The sequence below is a fragment of the Brassica napus genome, chromosome C5 (genome assembly GCF_020379485.1).
Source record: "Brassica napus cultivar Da-Ae chromosome C5, Da-Ae, whole genome shotgun sequence".
Classification (NCBI taxonomy): domain Eukaryota; kingdom Viridiplantae; phylum Streptophyta; class Magnoliopsida; order Brassicales; family Brassicaceae; genus Brassica; species Brassica napus.
This window is the reverse complement of record NC_063448.1, coordinates 17,863,749-17,884,739: the sequence shown is the minus strand read 5'-3', so window position 1 is coordinate 17,884,739 and position 20,991 is coordinate 17,863,749. Positions and strand designations below refer to the sequence as shown.

The 20,991-nt window shown below is 36.6% G+C and overlaps 2 protein-coding genes and 1 pseudogene across 2 annotated transcripts; 2 read left to right on the top strand and 1 right to left on the bottom strand.

Moving 5' to 3' along the window:
- Window positions 1-54: 54 nt before the first annotated feature.
- Window positions 55-1,748, bottom strand: LOC106398797 (annotated as a pseudogene).
- A 9,795-nt stretch (window positions 1,749-11,543) lies between these two features.
- On the top strand, window positions 11,544-14,767 carry LOC111206302. Its single transcript, XM_022702859.2, has 2 exons — window positions 11,544-12,233; window positions 13,371-14,767. The coding sequence occupies exons 1-2, from the start codon at window positions 11,849-11,851 to the stop codon at window positions 13,457-13,459; spliced, it is 474 nt and encodes a 157-aa protein (XP_022558580.2). The 5' UTR covers window positions 11,544-11,848; the 3' UTR covers window positions 13,460-14,767.
- Window positions 14,768-15,270: 503 nt separating this feature from the next.
- On the top strand, window positions 15,271-18,243 carry LOC106398796 (receptor protein kinase-like protein ZAR1). The gene is made up of 2 exons (XM_022703690.2): window positions 15,271-16,917; window positions 17,435-18,243. The coding sequence occupies exons 1-2, from the start codon at window positions 15,456-15,458 to the stop codon at window positions 18,070-18,072; spliced, it is 2,100 nt and encodes a 699-aa protein (XP_022559411.2). The 5' UTR covers window positions 15,271-15,455; the 3' UTR covers window positions 18,073-18,243.
- The last annotated feature ends 2,748 nt before the right edge of the window (window positions 18,244-20,991 follow it).

Here is a 20,991-nt window from a genome sequence, read left to right as displayed (position 1 = left end):
CATTTTATTAACAAGTCCACCTGAATGCAGATGCAAGTTAAAAAATGAAAAGCAAACGAACATAGTTGCATTCAAATGTTTCATTTGGATGCATGAATGAAATGAAGAAACGAACAACACCCAGATGAAGCATCTGGATAAAAGATCTAGATGGACCATCTGGATGCATCTTCCAGATGTACAAACGAACAGGGCCTCTATCTTCTCCTAGCTAGCTACCTTCTTCTTCTTGCTCTTCCCCTGCTTTCTTCTTTTTCTCCTCCTGCTTTCATCTGGTTTATTCCTCTTCCTTTTACCATTAAAACAAGAAACACCATCATACTCTTCTTCGTTCTTCAAATATGGAGAGTCGATGCTTGACTTGAGTAGCTCTGGATCCTTTACATTAAGATCTTGTACATGGTGTGCAAAAGAGTAGAATCTACTACAATCGTTTGCATGCAAAGACGTAGACTCTACACTTTGAAGCTTCAAGGTATTCTCCGAAACCTTGGATTTCAACACGTCAATTGGTGTTCTTTTCAGAATTGTAGTAGAAAATATAAAACGGTTGGGTAGATGTATAATCAGCCATTGACAAAACAATTTCACCAGTCGAAATCACTCCAACCACGGAGGCATAATGGGGGAAAAGTTTATGCACCCCTCAAAGTGTAGGAATATTTCGACCATTCCTGTTTATCCACATCTTCTAGAACCCAAGGCCGCAACTCTACAGCATCATGAGTGAGATCATCATAGTAAATCACACCCAACTTACCATTATAGTTTGTCAATTCACAAAAGCTTTCCGGATAAAGAATCTTGAACTTCTCAGACCGGATATCAAAGCAAGCTATTGCAAAACTAGACTTCTCCCTAATCTTTTCCTTACACTCAGACGTGTCACCTAAGTAATATAAAACCCCATTAATGCATACCCCTTCACTCAGATTATCAAGTCTTAATGAACAATGGATCTTTCTCCACCTCATTCCTCTAGTTCCTAATGTCATAACTCTGTGATCATTAGGACAACATGGATAAGCCATGTGCAATACCTTGTATTGCTTTTCAACCGGATCAAACCCAAAAAAACTATACGACCTTCTGTACCTTGAAATATAAGGTAAGGTCTCGTACCGTCCAGTATTAGGGTTACATATCACTGGCACTTCATTTTTATCGGTCCACATACCGTAGAAATAGATCAAACCAGAGGCATAGCCACATGCGAATTGTCCGTTATCACGACGAAAGATCCACTTATCGTCTGGAGGGAACTTCATATGAAATTCGGGGGTTACTACAAGAGACGAAGAAGGCTTCTCGTATGGTGTCAGATGCTGAGACAGCGAGAAGATGCTCCACACACCATTTTCTTCGATGGCGAATATGAGACGAGGATGAGACAACGAGGATTGGTCAGGAACAAGTCTTTGAATTGTCGACGATCAACTATTGATGCCCATTGCTTGGACACACTGCGAAACCTAGCGATTGATTTTGCTGGCAATCTTGACAATATCTTGAGGTTGAGTTCCGTAGGGATATCATCTGAAACCATGATCGTTTTAGTTGCTGAGAGAGAGAGAGAGAGAGAGAGAGGTGTTGAAGGTTATTTTTTAAGACCTAGCTAGTTACCAAAGCGGCTGAGAAAATAATACAAAAATAAATTAGGACACCGGTAAATTGCTAATGGGCAAATCTCCAAAATATCACCATTCTAAGTTTATATCACAAAAATAGCACTCAAAAACTAAAATGAACAAAATAGCATCTTTCTAAGTTTATACTTTGAAAATTTTAATTTTTTTTATTTTTCAAAATTTGAAATCTTATCCCCAAAACCTCTATTCTCAACTCTAAACCCTAAACCCTAAACTCTAAACCCTAAACTCTAAACCCTAAACCCTAAACCATAAACCCTAAACCCTAAACTCTAAACCCTAAACCCTAAACTATAAACCCTAAACCCTAAAATCTAAACCCTAAACCCTAAAATCTAAACCCTAAACTCTAAACCCTAAACCCTAAACCCTAAATCCTAAACCCCACCTTTTAACTCTAAACCCTAAGTTTGTGACTTTTGATAAAACATTAAGTGCTATTTTTGTGACTTTTGACCATGAGTACTAGTTTGAGAACATAAACTTGATTTAGTGCTATTTTTGTCTTTTTCTCATTGCTAATTTTTACGTAAGGGGATTTCCTTTTCTTGGTATTTTTCTTTAATGACACTGTTCTTTCTATGTAATAATAGAAGAAGTAAGATTTCATGAAATCGTTTAGAGCTTGTGGAATATAAACGTTTCTAGTATATGTGGAGTTTTCATGATACCAAAGACTCATTCTATTCAATGGATCTTAGCTTTCTCCAGTTTAGAGCTGATGGGTCATCATCTTCGTCATTCATATGCTACTACAGATAGGAAAAAATAATGTCTTTTGGTTTGATATTTTGCATTTAAAAGATGCTTGACAATTATGAGTTAAAAGGGAGGCTTAAAAGTTTCATATTCATAACAGGATGTATATAGCACAAGTTGCATCTAATTAATGGCTAAACTATTTCTCTTTTGTTTAGATAAATTGCTACTCTTTGTCTTTGGATTCTATTGGACCAACTGCTGAGAGCTTAGGTGGCCCAAAGAGATTTCTTGCCGTTTACTTGACATTCGCCGCTGTTGCAAGTAATTAAATGGCTCATCGACTTGCTTTGATGTGGATGATTACATTTCTCTGTTTCGAGTTTCCTCACTTACAGAAACCATCTTAAGAGTTCTAGGTTCAACAATGAGCTACTTGTTCAACGAAGCGTCATCAGTTGGTGCTTCCGGTGCAATTTTTGGAGTGGTAAGTCCCTTGGAGCCATAAGCCGTTTGTTTCAGACTCGTCTCATAGAAATGAAGTTTGTTAAATGGTACTCCATTTTCCTTCTTTGTAGGTTGGATAGGTTGCTGTATTTGTCATCAGACACAAAAAGGTGGTCAGAGATGGCAATGAAAATCTAAGGCAGATAGCTCTAAGTTATTGCCCTGAACATGGCAAGTAATATACAACATTTTAATTTTGTATAAAATTTTCTCAAGTTCTAACAATCTTTGAATATGCAGACATTAGGTCTACTGTCCAAACACTACAAGAAAACACGCCGAATTCCGACGGAGGTTCCGACAGACATCAATGTCGTCGGACGTTTGTGACGGATTACCGACCAATTTCCGACGAAATCCAAAAATTTGAAGTCGTCGGAATTCCGTCGGCCATTTCCGACGGAATTCCGACGAAACATGGGTCGTCGGAATTTTCCGACGACTTTTCGACGACATTCCGATAAAAAATGTAACCGTTGTAGTCGTCGGAAATTCGTCGGAATATACCGACGAACTTCCGACGACATTCCGATTAACAGTACAGTCGTCGGTATTCCGTCGGAATTTTCTGACGAATTTCCGACGAACCATGTGACCGTTGCCGACAAATATATATGACCGTTGTATAGCCGTTTGAGATTGGACAATACCGACGGAATTCCGACGGACTGCTTTACATCCGTCGGAATTTCGTCGGAAAGTCGTCGGAGGGCCGTAAGCAATTTTCTATAAATACAACCTCTCCTCATTCAACTCATTCACACTTCATTCTCTCTTCATACTCTTTAGTCATAACAATTCTGTGAAAATCATGTCTTCAGAAGTTTATTATCGTTCGTGGATGGATAAACCTCATTTGGATCCGAACACCAATTTGCTTACGGAAGAATACGTTCAAGGGATTGGAGAATTCATGAGGTTTGTTCAACAGCAACCGGATGCAAAAAAGTGGTATGTTAAGATGTCCCTGCTCTACTTGCAATAATAATAAGGTTATAAAAGAATTTGATGTTTGGACTCATTTGTATATGAAAGGGTTTTCACGTAATTATAAAGTTTGGTACCTTCATGGGGAAACTGGTTATGAATATGGTAGTACTAACGAACCTCAGCCTGTTAGTGAACTTCAGCCTGATATTAGGTTAGAAGAATCTAGAACGGATATAGATTATGGTGTACGTACTGAGCAGATGGTACATGATCATTATAGAGGGGAAGAACCAAATCCCGAATCTAGGAGATTTTTTGACATGTTGGATGCAGGAAAACAACCTTTGTATCAAAATTGTAGAGATGGTCATTCAGTCTTATCATCTGCAACTAGATTAATGGGTATTAAGACAGACTATAATTTGGCTGAAGAATGTATGGATGCGATTACTGATTTTGTCAAAGGTATTCTACATGAGGATAACTTTGCACCGGGTTCATACTACGAGGTTCAAAAACTTGTTTCCAGTCTTCAACTACCATATGAAGTGATAGATGTATGTATTGACAACTGCATGATCTACTGGAGAGCGGATGAGACACAGAATGTATGCAAATTTTGTGGGAAACCTCGTTATCAGGAGATTGGGGGAAGAGTTCCGATCCCATTCAAAAGAATGTGGTATTTGCCTTTGACGGAAAGATTGAAGAGGTTGTATCAGTGTGAGCGCACAGCAAAAGCAATGAGATGGCATGCAGAGCATTCCACAAATGGTGAGATTAGACATCCTTCAGATGCGAAGGCTTGGAAACATTTCCAGTCAACATATCCAGAATTTGCGGAAGAGAGAATAAATGTTTATCTTGGATTATCTACTGATGGTTTCAGCCCATTTGGAAAGCATGGAAGACAGTATTCTCTATGGCCAGTTATTGTGACACCGTACAACTTACGGCCGAGTTTGTGCATGCGACGAGAGTTTTTGTTTCTCTCAACTCTCGTCCCCGGGCCAGATCATCCTAAAAGATCACTAGATGTGTTTCTTCAACCACTGATATATGAGTTGCAACAACTATGGGCGCATGGTTTTGAGACATACGATGTTTCGTGCAAAGAAAACTTTCAGATGCGGGCAGTACTTACGTGGACAATAAGTGACTTTCCAGCATATGGTATGTTATCTGGATGGACAACACATGAGAAGCTATCATGTCCATATTGTCAAGATGACACAGATGCTTTCCAACTAAAGAACGGAAGGAAAACGTGTTGGTTTGACTGTCACAGACGATTTCTACCACCTGATCATCCATACCGCAGGAGTAAGACTTCGTTTACGAAGAACAAGCAGGTGTTTGATGGTCCACCTGAGGAAGTTAGTGGGAAAGATTTGTTGAAGCAGTTTAGGTATTTTGATGCAGAAAGGACGCCATATGTAGGTGGACATGAAAACATTCGAGTCAGTGCGGTTGGAGAGCTACATAACTGGCACAAAAAGAATATTTTCTGGGATCTGCCATATTGGGAGAGTCATATATTGCGGCATAATTTAAATGTCATGCATATTGAGAAGAACTTCTTCGACAATCTGATGAACACAGTCTTTAACATCCAAGGTAAAACAAAGGATAATTTGAAGTCAAGGTTGGATTTAGTCGATATCTGTGATCGTTCTGAACTTCACGTTGATGAGAACGGTACGGCCCCTTTTCCCATTTATCGGCTGGATGGTGCTAGAAAAGAAGAGTTCTTGATTGGATTACAGATAAAGTGAACTTTCCTAACGGATATGCATCAAATTTGGGAAACTGCGTTGATAGAAGCGAAGGAAAGTTTACTGGCTTGAAGAGTCATGATTGTCATGTAATTATGCAGCGCCTCCTTCCGTTTGCTTTTTCAGCATTATTGCCACGTAATGTTCATGAAGCAATTGCGGGTATCTTATATTTTTACAATTTAATTTATTTTTATATTTAACAATTATGTTTATAAAAACTTAATACTTACGAAAATTATGTTTTTTATCTATGTAGGGATTAGTGTTTTCTTCCGCGACTTATGCAGCAGAGTAGTGACTGAAGAGGGTATTAATAATTTGAAGACAAACGCACCAGTCAGCATGTGCAACCTTGAGAAGATATTTCCTCCATCATTCTTTGATGTAATGGAACATCTTGCTATTCATCTCGCAAGAGAATTAGAACTTGGTGGTCCTGTGCATTATAGATGGATGTATATTTGTGAGCGTTATATGCATCATCTGAAGAAGATGGTCAAAAATCAAAGCAGGGTGGAAGGATCTATAGTGGCACAGGTGATCAATGAAGAAACTGCAATCTTTGCTGAAAATTATTTTCCACCAGAAGTGCATACAAAACACCGAAGACCTGCTCGGCATGATGATAGAGGGGAGAGAGCAACATATCATGTTACTGTCCCAAGCATGTTCAAGAAAATAGGACGACTTAGTGGAAAATTCACGAAGCGGAGACTTACGGACACTGAGCACGCTCATTTGCAAACATATTTGCTCACCAACTGTGAAGATGTTCTACAATATGAGAGGTAAAAATATTTATTCATTTATTGTTAGATTAATATTCAATAAATTTATTTCATATTGATAATATTTTTGTTTATAATGTATATATGGCAGAGTTGCGTATGACTCACAGGCATGCAACAGAAGATGAGCTTCGACAACTTAGAGATAACGGATTTGCTGCGTGGCTTCGTAGTTATGTGAGTCATATACCATATTACCCTATGCAAATGATTAGTTTAAATTTAATACTCCCTCCGTTTCTTATTGTAAGTAGTTTAAGGAAAATTTTTTGTTTCAAAATATAAGTAGTTTTCAAATATCTAGATAACTTTTACATTTATTGGATATAGTGTAACCAATCAAATAATATTAATTTTTTTATAATTGGTTGAACTAATTAATTAAATATTATTTTTTTTAAAGTACCAACTTTCTTAATATTAGTGTTTTTATTCTAAACTACTTACATTGTGAAACGGAGGGAGTATAAACTAATTAACTTTTCAATCATATATGTTTTTAATTTATAGGTGAATGATGGTTTGGCCAGAGGTCTTGTGTTCGATGATTGGATACGCGAATTTGTGTAGGAACCAAACTATGTGGTCAAATCATATCCTAAATTTTGTATGCGAGTATATGCATTCACAAGGAAAGGTCATTCTAAAATAACATATGATGCTGGTGTTTCATCTTCTTCCGGTGACGATGTCTACTACGGCAACATAAAAGAAATATTGGAAATCCAATTTCCTGGAATGGTTGGATTGCGTTGTGTAGTATTCTATTGTGATTGGTATGACACCACTCCAGATAGAGGAGTGAAGATTGATGCGTTTGGTGTTACATACATTCATTCGCGGCGGAAACTTCAATATTATGATCCCTTCATTCTTGGTTCGCAAGCTGATCAGGTATGTCAATCTATTCATAATTTTTTACCAATATAATTAATTAATGTTATATATTTTACTAATACTTGTATAATTGATATGTATAGGTGTGCTACATAAGTTACCCTCGGGTGCCAAAACTATGAAAATAACACATAATAAGTGTTTAGTATAGTATTAGATCGCAACCGTTCAAATATAACAACTCATTAAAATATTTATGTATGCATATCATTGTTTTCATAACATCTCATCTTAACACTCATATACTTATACAATCATATTCATATAATCTTATATTACAAAAAATGTTGTTGTGTAAAATCGTGTTACAAAAACATTTTTATTGTTAAATCTTTATGCAAATACTATATATGTTATCAAAGATATGGATTTTGCATTTAGAAACTTGTAATAAACACCCTAAACACTAAGTCGTCGGAAGAAGTCGTCAGTATTCCGTCGGAATATACTAATGGACACATTCCGTCGGAAATCCAATTTGCCCGGGAGAACCAAACCGCGTAAAAATTTTCGCGAATCGCCATTTGGTATATTTTAATTATACCGACGGAATACTGACGAACCCGTGTCCGTCGGAATTTTCTGATATAATAACCCTTCTTCTTCCTTCTTCGTTATTTCCGCCTCTCTCTCAAAACGATTTCTCTCCGGCAATTTTTCCATCTCTCCGGCGATTCCGGCCCTTCTCCACCTCTCTTCACCGGCGAATCCTCTTCTCACCCTCATATCTCTTCCCCAAACCCCAAATCATGTAAGAATCATCCCAAACCTTCTTTTATATCAATTGTTTAGGGTTTTGGAAGTTAGATCTCAGATTTTAGGTTGTTTGATTGAAAATTTTAGGACTGAATGTATAGTTTAGGATATATAAGTTATGATTGTTGTTTGGATTGTTGTTTTAGTTTTTCTTGGAATTTTTTTTTTGTTAAAATTCAAAACGTTTTAATATTTTTAAAACGTTTTTTGATTTTTAAAAACGTGTTTCAAGTTTCCAGTAATGAAATATATATAATAAAACGTTTTTAAAATTTTTTAAAAATATTTAACAACATTTTTCTATATTTATAATTTTTTTATAATTTTGTATACATATATATATATATAAATCATGTATAATAAAAATTTTAAAATTTTTTATAATTTTTTATAAGTTTCCACTAATAAACTATATATAATAAAACATTTTTTAAAAAAAATTTATAAATATTTAACAACATTTTTCTACATTTATAAATTTTTTATAATTGTGTATACATATATATATATATATAAATCATGTATAATAAAAAAATTTAAATTTTTTATTATTTTTTATAAGTTTCTAGTTATAAACTATGTATAATAAAAGGTTTAATAGTTTTTTTTTAAACGTTTATAAAACATTTTGTAAATATATAAATGAAAACATTAAAAATAGAAATGATTTGAAAATATTTTTGATGTATTAATCTTTTTTTAGGGCCGAGGATGAACCCCGCCCCGCAGCCCGTCTTCGACGTAGTTCGGTGAGCAGTTCCCGTGCATCGGGATCGTCTCATGAACAAAACTCGGTTCCCGCATATATTCCCGCTCCAGCTCCCGCTGCCCCTAGCGCTGCTGCTCAACAAGAACCGGGGGTCATGCCAGATCAACTATTGGTTCAACAACCAGGTCGAGAGCATCTCCCGGTTCTCCAACCCAACCCACGACGAGGACATAGCACTTGGTTAGTATTTTTTTTATTTGTACCATTATGTTTTTTTCCTTTAATTAACTTGCTAACTTGTATTTTTTTTAAAGGTTCACCAAGTCGAAAAATGGCATTAGCCGGAGCATCAACCAGATGATGTACTCCATGCTCCGTTTTGGATATCCAAAGTGGAGTGTGATCCCTTCCGACGAACGAGAGTTGTGGTTTCGTCAGTTTGCGGTATAGTAACTCTTCATTTTTTTTAAGTTTTTACATTTTTTTAAATATATTTACTTATTAAATTATGTTTGTTTTGTAGCAAAAGTTCAACTGGCACTCCGATCTTACGGAAACAGTCCATAAGAAATTCAACGAAAAGGCCATGGACTCTTATACGAAGCAGATAAACGCGTGGAAGACAGTTTGGCAGTAGAACAAGAGGCCACGGGTCATCAACGGGACGGTGTGGGAGCAGTTGATAGCTCATTGGGAGAAGAAAGAAACTGCAAAGACGTCTTCTAGGAACTCCAAGAACCGGAAGAACGATCGTGGCGGGAAAGGTATGTATGTGCACAATCTCGGCGCTTGCTCTATGTCTACTAAGGAGGATGAACTTGTAAGTTTTTTATTATTATTTATCTTTATATTTTTTAAATAAATATTTTATATATTCCTTGGCTAATAATGGCGGTTTTTTAGGTCGAAGCAAATGACGGTAATCCCGTTGATCGTCTCCAACTCATTAAGGTGGCTCACACTAACAAGACGACGGGTCAAATTCAGGACCCCGTGATCAAAGGTGTCGTTGATTTGGTGGAAGCTGAAATAGTATCTCAATCTCAGCCTCTCTCTGATGACGGCGATTCTACGGGAGCTTCAACCAACATGTCTCTATTGCAAATAAATGAGATGGTTGAAAAGGTAATTTTTTTTATTAATATATTTTTTTTATAATGTCGATTACTAACTTGTCCCTATTTACTAACTTTAAATATTTTTGTAGGCGGTTCCTAAAAGGAAAGGAGACCGTTTAGTTGAGTTGGCCCGCCGTGCTTCTTCGTATCCGGCATCTTCTTCGCAAGCTCCGTATGCCGATCCCATGATTCTCGAGGAGCTACATGACAAAGATGAACGGATTGGGGCATTGGAGGAGCCGAACACCACTATCCTTTCTGAGAATGCCAATATCCGTTCGGAGATTGCCACTATCCTTGCTGAGTTGGCATCCTAGAAGAAGTTCAACACCGAGATAATGCAGAAGCTAGATCGTTTGATGTCTTCGAGTTCATCTTAGTTTTTTTGGCTTTTTAAAACTTTCTGAATGTTTTTTTTTTCTATTTCGGTTTGTATGAATTTTAAACTTTCTGAATGTTTTTTCTATTTCGGTTTGTATGAATTTAAATTCTATAATATTATTAGTTTTTAATTTCTGATTTTTTTAATTTATTAATTAATTTTTAATATAAAAATATATATAAAAATGCAACATTAATTCGTTTTTAAAATTAGTATATTCCGACGAACTTTGGGCGTCGGAATATACCGACGGACAACGGTTCCTCGAAATATACCGACGAACCAACATCCGTCGGAATTTACCGACGAAACAATATCCGTCGGAATATACCGACGAACAAATATCCGTCGGTATATTCCGACGAACAAATGTCCGTCGGTATATTCCGACGAACCAACGTCCGTCGGAATATACCGAGGAGTCCACTACGTCGGAATTGTCCGAGGAATGTTCTCCGTCGGTACATAGTTTTTCCGATGAACTCTGGTCTCGTGTGTCCACATCGTAATATCGTCGGAAGTTCGTCAGAATGACGTTTCTCGGTATTCGTTAGAAAGTCGTCGGAAGTTCTGACGAAATTCCGACGAATTTTTTTTTTCCGACAAAACGATACCGACGGACAGGTTCGTCAGAAATTCGTCGGAATCAGTCTATTCCGACGAATTTCTGACGATTTCGGCCATCAGAATCCCCCTGTTTTCTTGTAGTGAAAGGCATAGATAGCTGGGGACATGTAAGTAACCCAATTAAATCATGCCTTTAAAATGTATTAAACCAGTCTTGTTTTTCTAGGATCAGTAGTGGTCTGATTACATCTCTGGTGAATTAAGAATGGTGGCTTGCTTGGTTAACCGCAGTGACATGGCTTGTTGGACCACATTAGAAGTGTGAGTCCACAAGAAGAGACGGTCGCAGAGTCTTCATGGACATAGCTCCTCTTCCGCTTCTTTTGTGGTGTAGAAACAAACAGCTACTGCTTTGATTCAATAACCGACGAAGCTTACTTTTCTTTCTCAAGGATGTCTGAATATAGGAATTATCTGGGGCTCGTGGCCTGGTTTATCCGGGGCTCGTGGCCTGGTGGTGATTAACTTGAGGAGAAAACCCAATATTTAAAGCCATCAGAATTCGAGTCCTAACCACTGGAAAATCAACATTTTGACATTGCTAGAGACATGAGACCAACATATGGCTAGTATGGACTCACTTCTATGGGAGCCATGATACCCTTGTATAATTCAAAAAAAAAGAATATAAGGAATTGTATATTTTTTTTTTTTTATGGGGATAAATATAGGGATTGAATATCTTTAGACTGCATACCATGCATATACATCATTTCTTGTTTACTTGAACAAATTCACATTAATTACGCTTTGTTAATATATATGATGAAAACTCTTCTTAAAGGAACACATTTCCTTGGAGATCTTCTTTAAGCAATCAACACTCTTTAGTAACTCAAAACTATCTCGTACACGTAAACTAAACACAAACATATTAATTACAAATTCATATCATACGTTAGTCATTCATCCGATCTTATATATAAACAACCGTTTCCATATGCTTCTTTCCCACAAAAACTCAAAACTCTTCTATAAAACAGATTCAAAACTCAGAAGGAAAAAGAAATGGCGAAATCAAATGCTTACCTCATCTCCATACTTATCATTATATCTTCACTCTCTTCCCCGTCCCAGGGCCTTACAATCGCTGGCTACACCATTAACCAAGTCATAATTGACGATGTAGTGTACTGTAGATTCAACGGAACGCCTAACCCTGTCTCGAATGCCACTGTATACCTAACATGTGGCGGCTCAACCACCAGACTCGTTGAAGTACTGACGGATACATACGGTGCATTTCGAATAGTGCTCAACGTCTTACAAACAGTTTTGCTTAGCTCTAATACATGCGGTCTTGGAGTTAATATTCCAGAGGGATATTGTGCTCTTGTCGCACCCGAAAACGTCCTCTACGCCCGACTAATGATGCTCAACATCGTCAGGAACGGTACCATAACTACCGCTTATTATACCGCCAACCTAATTTTCGGATAATATTCTTGCATGGAAAGGGGACTTTTATGCAATATAATATAGTCATTGAGGCGTTATTTGATAGTAATGGTCATATTTTTTTACCTACATTTGAGGCGTTGCGTAGAGAAATTAGTGTCTTTAGAGCATCTGCATCGCGGTCTCTGCGCGTCTCCAAAGGGGGGTCCACGATTTTGGAATAAACCGTATACAAAGTGTGCACAATAAAAAAACGTATGCTGTGTGTTTTTTATTTTTTTTTTAAATAAAAAAAAATAATTATAATTATAATAATAAGAGATTTCAGCGATGCAGATGATCTTATGCTCCACAAAGAAACCAATCTTTTATACCACCAGATAGATTCCCATACATATAGGTTATACATCAGATACTTGCAAAGTAAACTAGAGAAATTATAGATAGATTGTGAATTGGAGTATTTCATTAACATGTTGGTTAATATATATACAGGAGATAGTTAGATAGATCATATGAGATCTTAGCTAGATAAGTACAACATAAGCTATGAACTTATCTAAATATATTCTCTTAGAGATAATCACAATCTATACCAATAGAAATCTTTTTTTTGTAACACAGAAACAATATAATTCTAATATATATATGAAATATATGATAGTACTATAGACAGAAATGTAACGTGTTCATTTTTATTACTCAAGTCATAGGTTTCTGACAAATTAGAGATTTTGGAGTAGATGAAATGTACAGAAAGTTTACGACATTAGGACCTTACGGTCACGAGGCGCTTGGACTCATTCACTCAGAATCCCAGTCGCATCAGAATTTTTCAGCGTATAACCAAATATTTAAATAAATAACACAGTAACGTGAATTTTGAGATTAGAAGGGTTCAACCGTTCAAGATAAACCTTCCGGGTTGCTAAAATAGTTTGGTAGCTCTTAGCCTCTGAGAAGTTCGGTCCGGTTTAAGATATTCGAAACGGTGAAAAGTTTGGCTAACCAGGTTCGAGGATTTTTTTTTTTTTTGAAAATATGTTCGAGGATGTTTGCGAGGGATTTAATCATGACGAAGATATGTACATCGTTGTTTATGGAAGGCGTAATTTAGTAATAATGTTCTTAGGTGGTCGACGGCAACGGCTAGCTTCACGCACACACGCTCCTAATTTTGCATGTGCCAAACTCGGAGCCTGCGCTTACACCTTTCTCTAATATACTCACATTTGGCTGCTCCATGCATGGGACACACTATAAAGTCTTTTTACTGATACAAAAATAGTAGTCAAATATTTATTCAAACAAATTACGTTCTTTTACTATTCTTAAAGACTGATAGTATTAGTTTCATATACTATAAATTTATAGTGTTGGTGGTATAGATGATTGAGATGATAAGAAAGCAAAGCTTGATATAACACACCAGGCATGTCTGTTCAATGTATGACATCTCTTTTAGCAACACTTTTCTTCAATCATACTGGAATTGTTATAACTTTTCTGGTGTCATTCATGTGATTAATTATCTGAAATTTTTTTAGTTATTATAAAAGAAGTGCTGTTCAAAAAAAAAAATTATTAAAAGAAGTTTCTTATATCTCAGCATCCATGATTTCATATAATTCATCACCATAAAAATTTACCCTTGAAACATTATTAGTTGTGATTGTGATTTACGTTCGGAGGAGCTAGACAGCTGTAAACATAATGATTCACTCTTTTCTCTGAGTTGATCAATTGAATATACATGTTAACGGCTGGAAAAATAGAAAGAGGGACATCATAGTTCATAAAGGTGTTCCCTTTTGTAGTTTATACAGAGAATGTGGGATCATCATGGAGCCGTACTAATCACTCTACTACTTTCAATACGAATAAAGTATAAGTATAGGGTTAATTAATTAGAGACTTTCTCTCCTTCATCTTACTCCTTACTCCTGTCTACTGCAAACTAAGTTTAATTTGACTAACCGTTAAGAATCATATTTTCTACTTTAAAATATATATGTATATACTAACCGTTAAGGAATAAGGATCATGAACCCCTAGCCTTCACTCGAACCACGTGCCTCACTCGTGACTGAGAATGGCCGAGCCGAAAGAAAGACTACTGAAGCCACCTGATTCCAGCGAAAACGGCCCAGTGTCCCACCACCTTATCTAATTACCTAATGTAAAATGACAATTTCTATACAACCATGTGGATGATTTGGTTATATGTAGTTATAGAAATATTACTGTATTTAATCTGTATAATTTTTTATGTAGTCTGATGTATCTGTAGAAATCAAATGAAAAAAAAAATATTTATAACAAATCTTTTTTTCTATAACTCAGTAAATACTATTTTTTCAAGATATGTCTTCTACAACAATTTCTTTACATTTCTCTATTTAGTTTTTTTTTTGTCATCATATTTCTCTATTTAGTTAAAAAAAATCTAAATAAATCATGGTTGGTAAATTTTAGGGCTGTAGAAAGTAACTAAAGCTATATACAGTAGGTACATCTCAACCAAACACATTTTATAAATATATAAGTTTACAACTGATATTTCCTTTATTTCGAAATTACAAAAATTTCAGATTTCTTATATATTAAGAAAATTGGATTAGAAATATATCATTTTCTATATAACTACTATAATAATTACAACCTAATAGTAATTCAATATATTCATTTTAAAGTATAAAATTTATCATTATTAACTTATAAAATATATTCAAAAATTCAAAATATATATTTTAAACAATTTTGTACACGATATTTTTGGTAGGGAGTAAATATGCATGATTTTAGGGCCATATAAATACTGAATTTTAAAAGTTTCTTGAAAAATTGAAGAAATATAATGTAGAAAAGAAGTGCATGAATATCTCCGCAAGACTTTCTCTTTAGTACATTTGTCATCGTTATTCTCAAGTTTTGTTTTTCTCCATCGTTCTCTTTATACCTTAAACAATTCAGCATTGATTTTTAATTTACTTTACCGACAAATACAACACATCTTTTTATTAATAAAAACATAAATAACTAAAATGTGGATATATTAATAGGCAGAAGAAACCAGAGTCCAAATGGTCCAGGTGTGGAAGCCGAATCTCATTTTCAACGACTCTCGACTCTCTCCTATGCCTTCACACTCTCACTTCTCTCTCAATCAATCTCCTTCGTCTCTCTTCTCTCTCAAGAACACTAACTTCTTCTCGAAATGTCGGTGGGATCGCTGCTACTCTTGCTTCTCCTAATCTTGAACTTCAACGGCGAATTGAACGCTTTAAACGACGAAGGGTACGCTCTTTTAGCTCTCAAGCAATCATTCTCGAGAGATCCAGACGGGTCTTTAACCAACTGGGACTCAGAGAATCAAACCCCCTGTTCTTGGAACGGAGTCACGTGCGACGATCACAGCCTCGTCGTCTCTCTCAGCATCCCAAAGAAGAAACTTTCAGGTCACCTTCCTTCCTCTCTGGGCTCGCTCTCTAACCTCCGCCATCTAAACCTCAGAAGCAACGAGCTTACTGGGACCTTACCTCTCGAGCTCTTCCGCGCTCAGCGCCTCCAAAGTTTGGTCCTTTACGGAAACTCCTTATCCGGGTCGATCCCAAAAGAGGTCGGCGACCTCAAGCTCCTCCAAAGTTTGGATCTTTCGCGTAATGGGCTTGATGGGCCGATCCCGGATTCGATTTTGGAGTGTAAGAGGCTTAGAAGCTTGGGTTTGAGCCAGAACAACCTCACCGGTTCTGTCCCTAGTGGGTTTGGTCGTGCTTTGGGTTTGTTGCAGAAGCTTGACCTTTCTTACAACAACCTCAACGGTCTCATTCCTGATGATCTTGGTAACTTGAGTAGACTGCAAGGAACTCTTGATTTGTCTCATAACTCGTTTAGCGGCTCGATTCCAGCGAGCTTGGGGAGCTTGCCTGAGAAAGTTTATGTTGATCTAGCTCATAACAATTTGAGTGGACCGATCCCGCAAACTGGAGCTCTGGTTAACAGAGGACCAACAGCTTTCTTGGGGAACCCGAGGCTGTGTGGTCCTCCTTTGAAGGATCCTTGCTTGCCAGAAGACTCTCCAACATCTCATCCTTTTGTACCAGAAGGAGAGTCCAAGAAAGGAGGAAGAGGAGGAGGTTTAAGCAAATCTGCTGTTATTGCAATTGTGGTGTGTGACGTCATTGGTATCTGCATCGTTGGGTTTCTCTTCTCCTGCTGCTACTTAAAGCTCTGCTCGCGCCGCAACACCGTGGACGAGGAAGGCCACGTGTTGGAGAAAGAATGTAAAGAAAAGAAAGGCTCCTCCTTTTGTTTCAGGAGAGATGGTTCAGAGTCGCCTTCTTCTGAGAATCTCGAGACGCAGCATGATCTTGTTCTGCTGGATAAACACATGGCGTTGGATTTGGATGAGCTGCTTAAGGCTTCGGCTTTCGTGCTTGGGAAAGGCGGGAACGGGATTGTGTATAAAGTTGTGCTGGAAGATGGAGTTACCGTTGCTGTTAGGAGATTGGGAGAAGGAGGATCGCAGAGATGTAAGGAGTTTCAGACGGAAGTGGAAGCTATTGGGAAGCTGAGGCATCCGAATATAGTTAGCCTTAAAGCTTATTATTGGTCTGTGGAGGAGAAGCTTCTCATCTATGACTACATTCCTAACGGAAGTCTTGCCAATGCACTCCACGGTAAGTATGCATACCTTTATGATAATATAGTTTATAGGCCTGCGGATTTTGTCCAAACCGAAAATCGAAAATTTCGGTTCGGTTCAGTTTGGTAGGGTTTTGAGAAATGATTCGGTTTTCAGTTTGGTTCGGTTCGCTTTTCGGTCTTTTCTGAAAAAAATAATAATAACCAAAAATAACTGAACCGAAGTTACCGAACTAAACAAAAATAACCAAAAACCGAATTTAACCGAAAATATCCAAACTTTTTAGAAAATTGTGCCGAATTCTAACCAAAAACAAAAAGATTGGTTATTTACGGAAATAAAATTAAAAACCAAAATTAACTGAAAAATGAACTGACTCATTTTTTCCGGTTAACTTTGGTGGGATTGTGGCCAAACCTAATAAACCGAAACCGAAACCGAAAGTACCTGAACCAAAATAACCGAACAAACGGTAACTACAGGCAATACTCACAGATCGTTTCTCTGTGTTAAAACTTATAACTCAACTTTTGCTTTTGTTTGGTTGCTAGGCAATCCAAGTATGGTGTCATTCAAGCCTCTGGCTTGGGATGTTCGGTTAAAGATAATGAGAGGAATCGCGAGAGGGTTGTTGTATCTTCACGAGTTTAGCCCCAAGAAGTACGTTCATGGATCTCTAAAACTCAGCAACATACTGCTTGGACAAGACATGGAGCCTCGCATCTCGGATTTTGGACTCATGCACCTCTCTAGCATCGCAGGAACATTGGAAACAACAACAGTTGACCATCCATCATCAAACAAGAGCGCCTCATCGATTGGTCCACTTGCAAACTTGAGCTCGTTCTACCAGGCTCCTGAAGCCATGAAGGCAACGGTGAAGCCGTCTCAGAAATGGGATGTGTACTCATTCGGAGTCATCTTGCTGGAGATGATAACCGGAAGGTTACCGATTGTTTTTGTTGGTAAAACAGAGATGGAGATAGTGAAGTGGATACAGATGTGTATCGATGAGAAGAAAGAGATGTCAGACATTTTGGATCCATATTTGGTGCCTGAAGACACAGAGATTGAAGAAGAGGTCATAGCTGTGCTAAAGGTTGCAATGGCTTGTGTTAGTATTAGTCCCGAGAAACGACCAGCGATGAAGCATGTCGCTGATGCTTTGAACCAGATTTTCCTTCAGTGACTTTAGAACAATGTTGTTGCAAAGTTAAAAAGTGTGAGTATATGTTCGAGGTAAATGTCTTGTTTTGATTGTTTTTGTTCTTCATGTAATGTCAAAATCTTGTGTTATTTCAAAATAGAGTTTCCTTGTAACCACCTGTATATATTTTGCTTAATCATGTTTCTTCACATCCTTAGGCGTTGTGATAAAACCATTGATGCATCGCCCTATAGCTATAGGGTAATAAGGTGGTGAAGTAACTTCATTGCGAGATACTACTACTTCTGCAACTGTTATAACTTGTGCACTAGAAAACTGTGATACTGCTCAAGAGATGATACCATGGCCAATACTTTGAATTATCATCAACATGATCATATCCAGGGATGGGCGTGCTCTAGATAATGACTTTCCCCGTGCTAAGAGGTTTAATATATAGTGAACTGAACACCATGACAACAATGGACAAAGCAAGAATCGATATAATTTTAAGTCATAAGCCATAAATCTGAAGATGCAATCTGCTGAGACGATCTGTATCAGTTCGTGAAGTACTACAAGAGATAGTATAGGCGTGTATCATGAATATAGAGCTGAATGGGAGTTCGAGTTTTGTGATGTGCGTGATCTTTCTGAGCTTGGAAAAAGAAAGAGGATATGTGTTTGAAGACATATGGACGTTTTCCATAAAACAAAAGAGAGTTTACTTGAAGATGAAGTTTTCCATTAAAGAAAATGGAAAGTTGTCTTAAGTGTATTTAGAATACTTGGAGAGCAAGTTGAAGTCGTGGAGAGCAAGATCTGATCTGCTATATAAGGAGGGGCGTGCTTTATGAGTAAAATAGACCTCAGAGAGAGAGAGAGAGGTTTCCTTGGTGTGTGGTACTGCTTGGTGTCGAAGGATATTCTGAAGCATTGTCTGATGGAGTCCGATGTGAACTTAGTTTGGTGGCGTTTGAGTTGGCGCTTTGTGTGGTGGAGTTAGCCATCCTGTGTAGCTCGTATAAGCTTTGTGTGTGCTTGGGTGATCAAGCGTTTTGGTGTCACTTGTGTGCGTTGGGTGTTGATGTACTTGGTGAAGTACTTATGTGGAGTTGGAAGATTGAAGCCTAGATTCAGGGAGAGTTTAGCAAAAGAGGTTTCACTGAAGAGATCTGTGAAGATTGCAGTTGTAGAAGACAGTGTGCTCCGGTGCGCCGGATGGTGATCTATGCATGCGTGCTTGATTCCTAATCTTTGTAGATTGCTTACTTAGAAAACAGTGGTAGACACTAGTGTGTGTTGTACCATATAACAATTGTAGGTTGTTCCTTGTTCTAAGTCAATGAAATCTGGACAAAGTCCCGGGGATGTAGGAAACGAACCCCGTTAACAAACTTTGTGTCTTTTTGACACCCTAAGTTAATTTTCTGCGTTTGTTTTCCATCGCCTCATCTGCACTAAAAAAATCAACACATAATCACTCTAATTCATCTAGCCAAATGTTTAAAGGAAATAATACACTAATTTTGCAAGTTACAAAACTAAAATAAGCTAAAAATATATAGGTAAAACCATTAAAAATACAAGACATCGAGTATGCACAATAAAAATCAATAGACTTGTATTTCAGATCTTTAAAGCTCTTTACTAATTCAAACTAACAATATAAATGTTTTATTGAGAATATATATGCTATTAACTTAGTTATCTGCAAGTGTCAGTCATCGGATCAAGTCCGCTAAATACACAAATGAGTTGTCCCAACTTTAAATATATCTTTCAATTTCACCAATGGGTTTCCAGAAAAAGAAACTGATGGGCACAATCTACCATTAATAACTTTCTAAATTTGGATATCATAATTGTGTTTCTCCACCTCCTCTTGTTCCTTTATTCATTCCATGTGTTTCTCTATCTTTTCACTTTTGTTCTGTCCCACTAAACTTATCTTCAAACAAGAGGCAGAGGCGTGCTTAATGTACATTTAAAAAGGTTATTGCCTTAGGCTCCCAAGAGATAATACGAATTATAAAGTCCTATTTTCATGAAATATTGTGTATCATGCTGATTATAGCTATATAACATTAAATTATATTTATCTTTATCTCAAATTTGACACCCTAAGTTAATTTTAGTTTTATTTGTTTTCCAAATAAGATTTAAAGAAAACAAAATCTTTTTTATCTCGTCAAGTTTCCAAATCAAAATTATGTATTTCCAAACAGAAAATTAAATATATAAATAAATAAAAAAAAATACAAATGTCAGTTAATTTTAAATATATTCTCTATTCAATTTGAAAATTAAGGATTTAAATATACTTTCTACAATTGTGTCATTTTTCTTTTCTCTCACCGACATCAAAATTATGTTTGAAAACATAAAAAAAAAAAAAAATCAATTATGAATTTGTAAGGAACCTAATAAAAAAATTATTTAAAAACTAAATTATAAAAATCTAGTGAAAGATATATTTTTTTTGAACTGAGGCTAAAGTGAAAGAGTTTACAGTTTTTAAAATTAACTGACAAGAGGCTGTGTGATTGTGTTATTTACAATTTTTAAAAAGTTTTGTAAACCAATAATTGGGAATTTGAGAAGGAATAGTCCCCAGAGAGACACGTATCTTATTAAGATAATACGTCTTGCTGACTACGTAGATTCCCTCTGGTGCCAAGATTGATTGTTTTTACATACGTCAAAATTACATGCGTGAACCTTTATACAGTTTGTAAATCATGTCCCTTATTACTTTCATAATTGCTGAAGTTCAGATAATTATTTTTGTTTCGTCTGACCATTAAGTTCCGAGTTTTTGTTGTAGTCCCTCTAAGACTTGAACTAACCCGGGCCAGTTTTTGATAATATTTGTGGCTAATTGATGTCTTTTTCTTCTAAACTCTAATATTCATTTGTAGATCTAGTTTTGGATATAGCTTTACTGTTTCAATCAAAAAG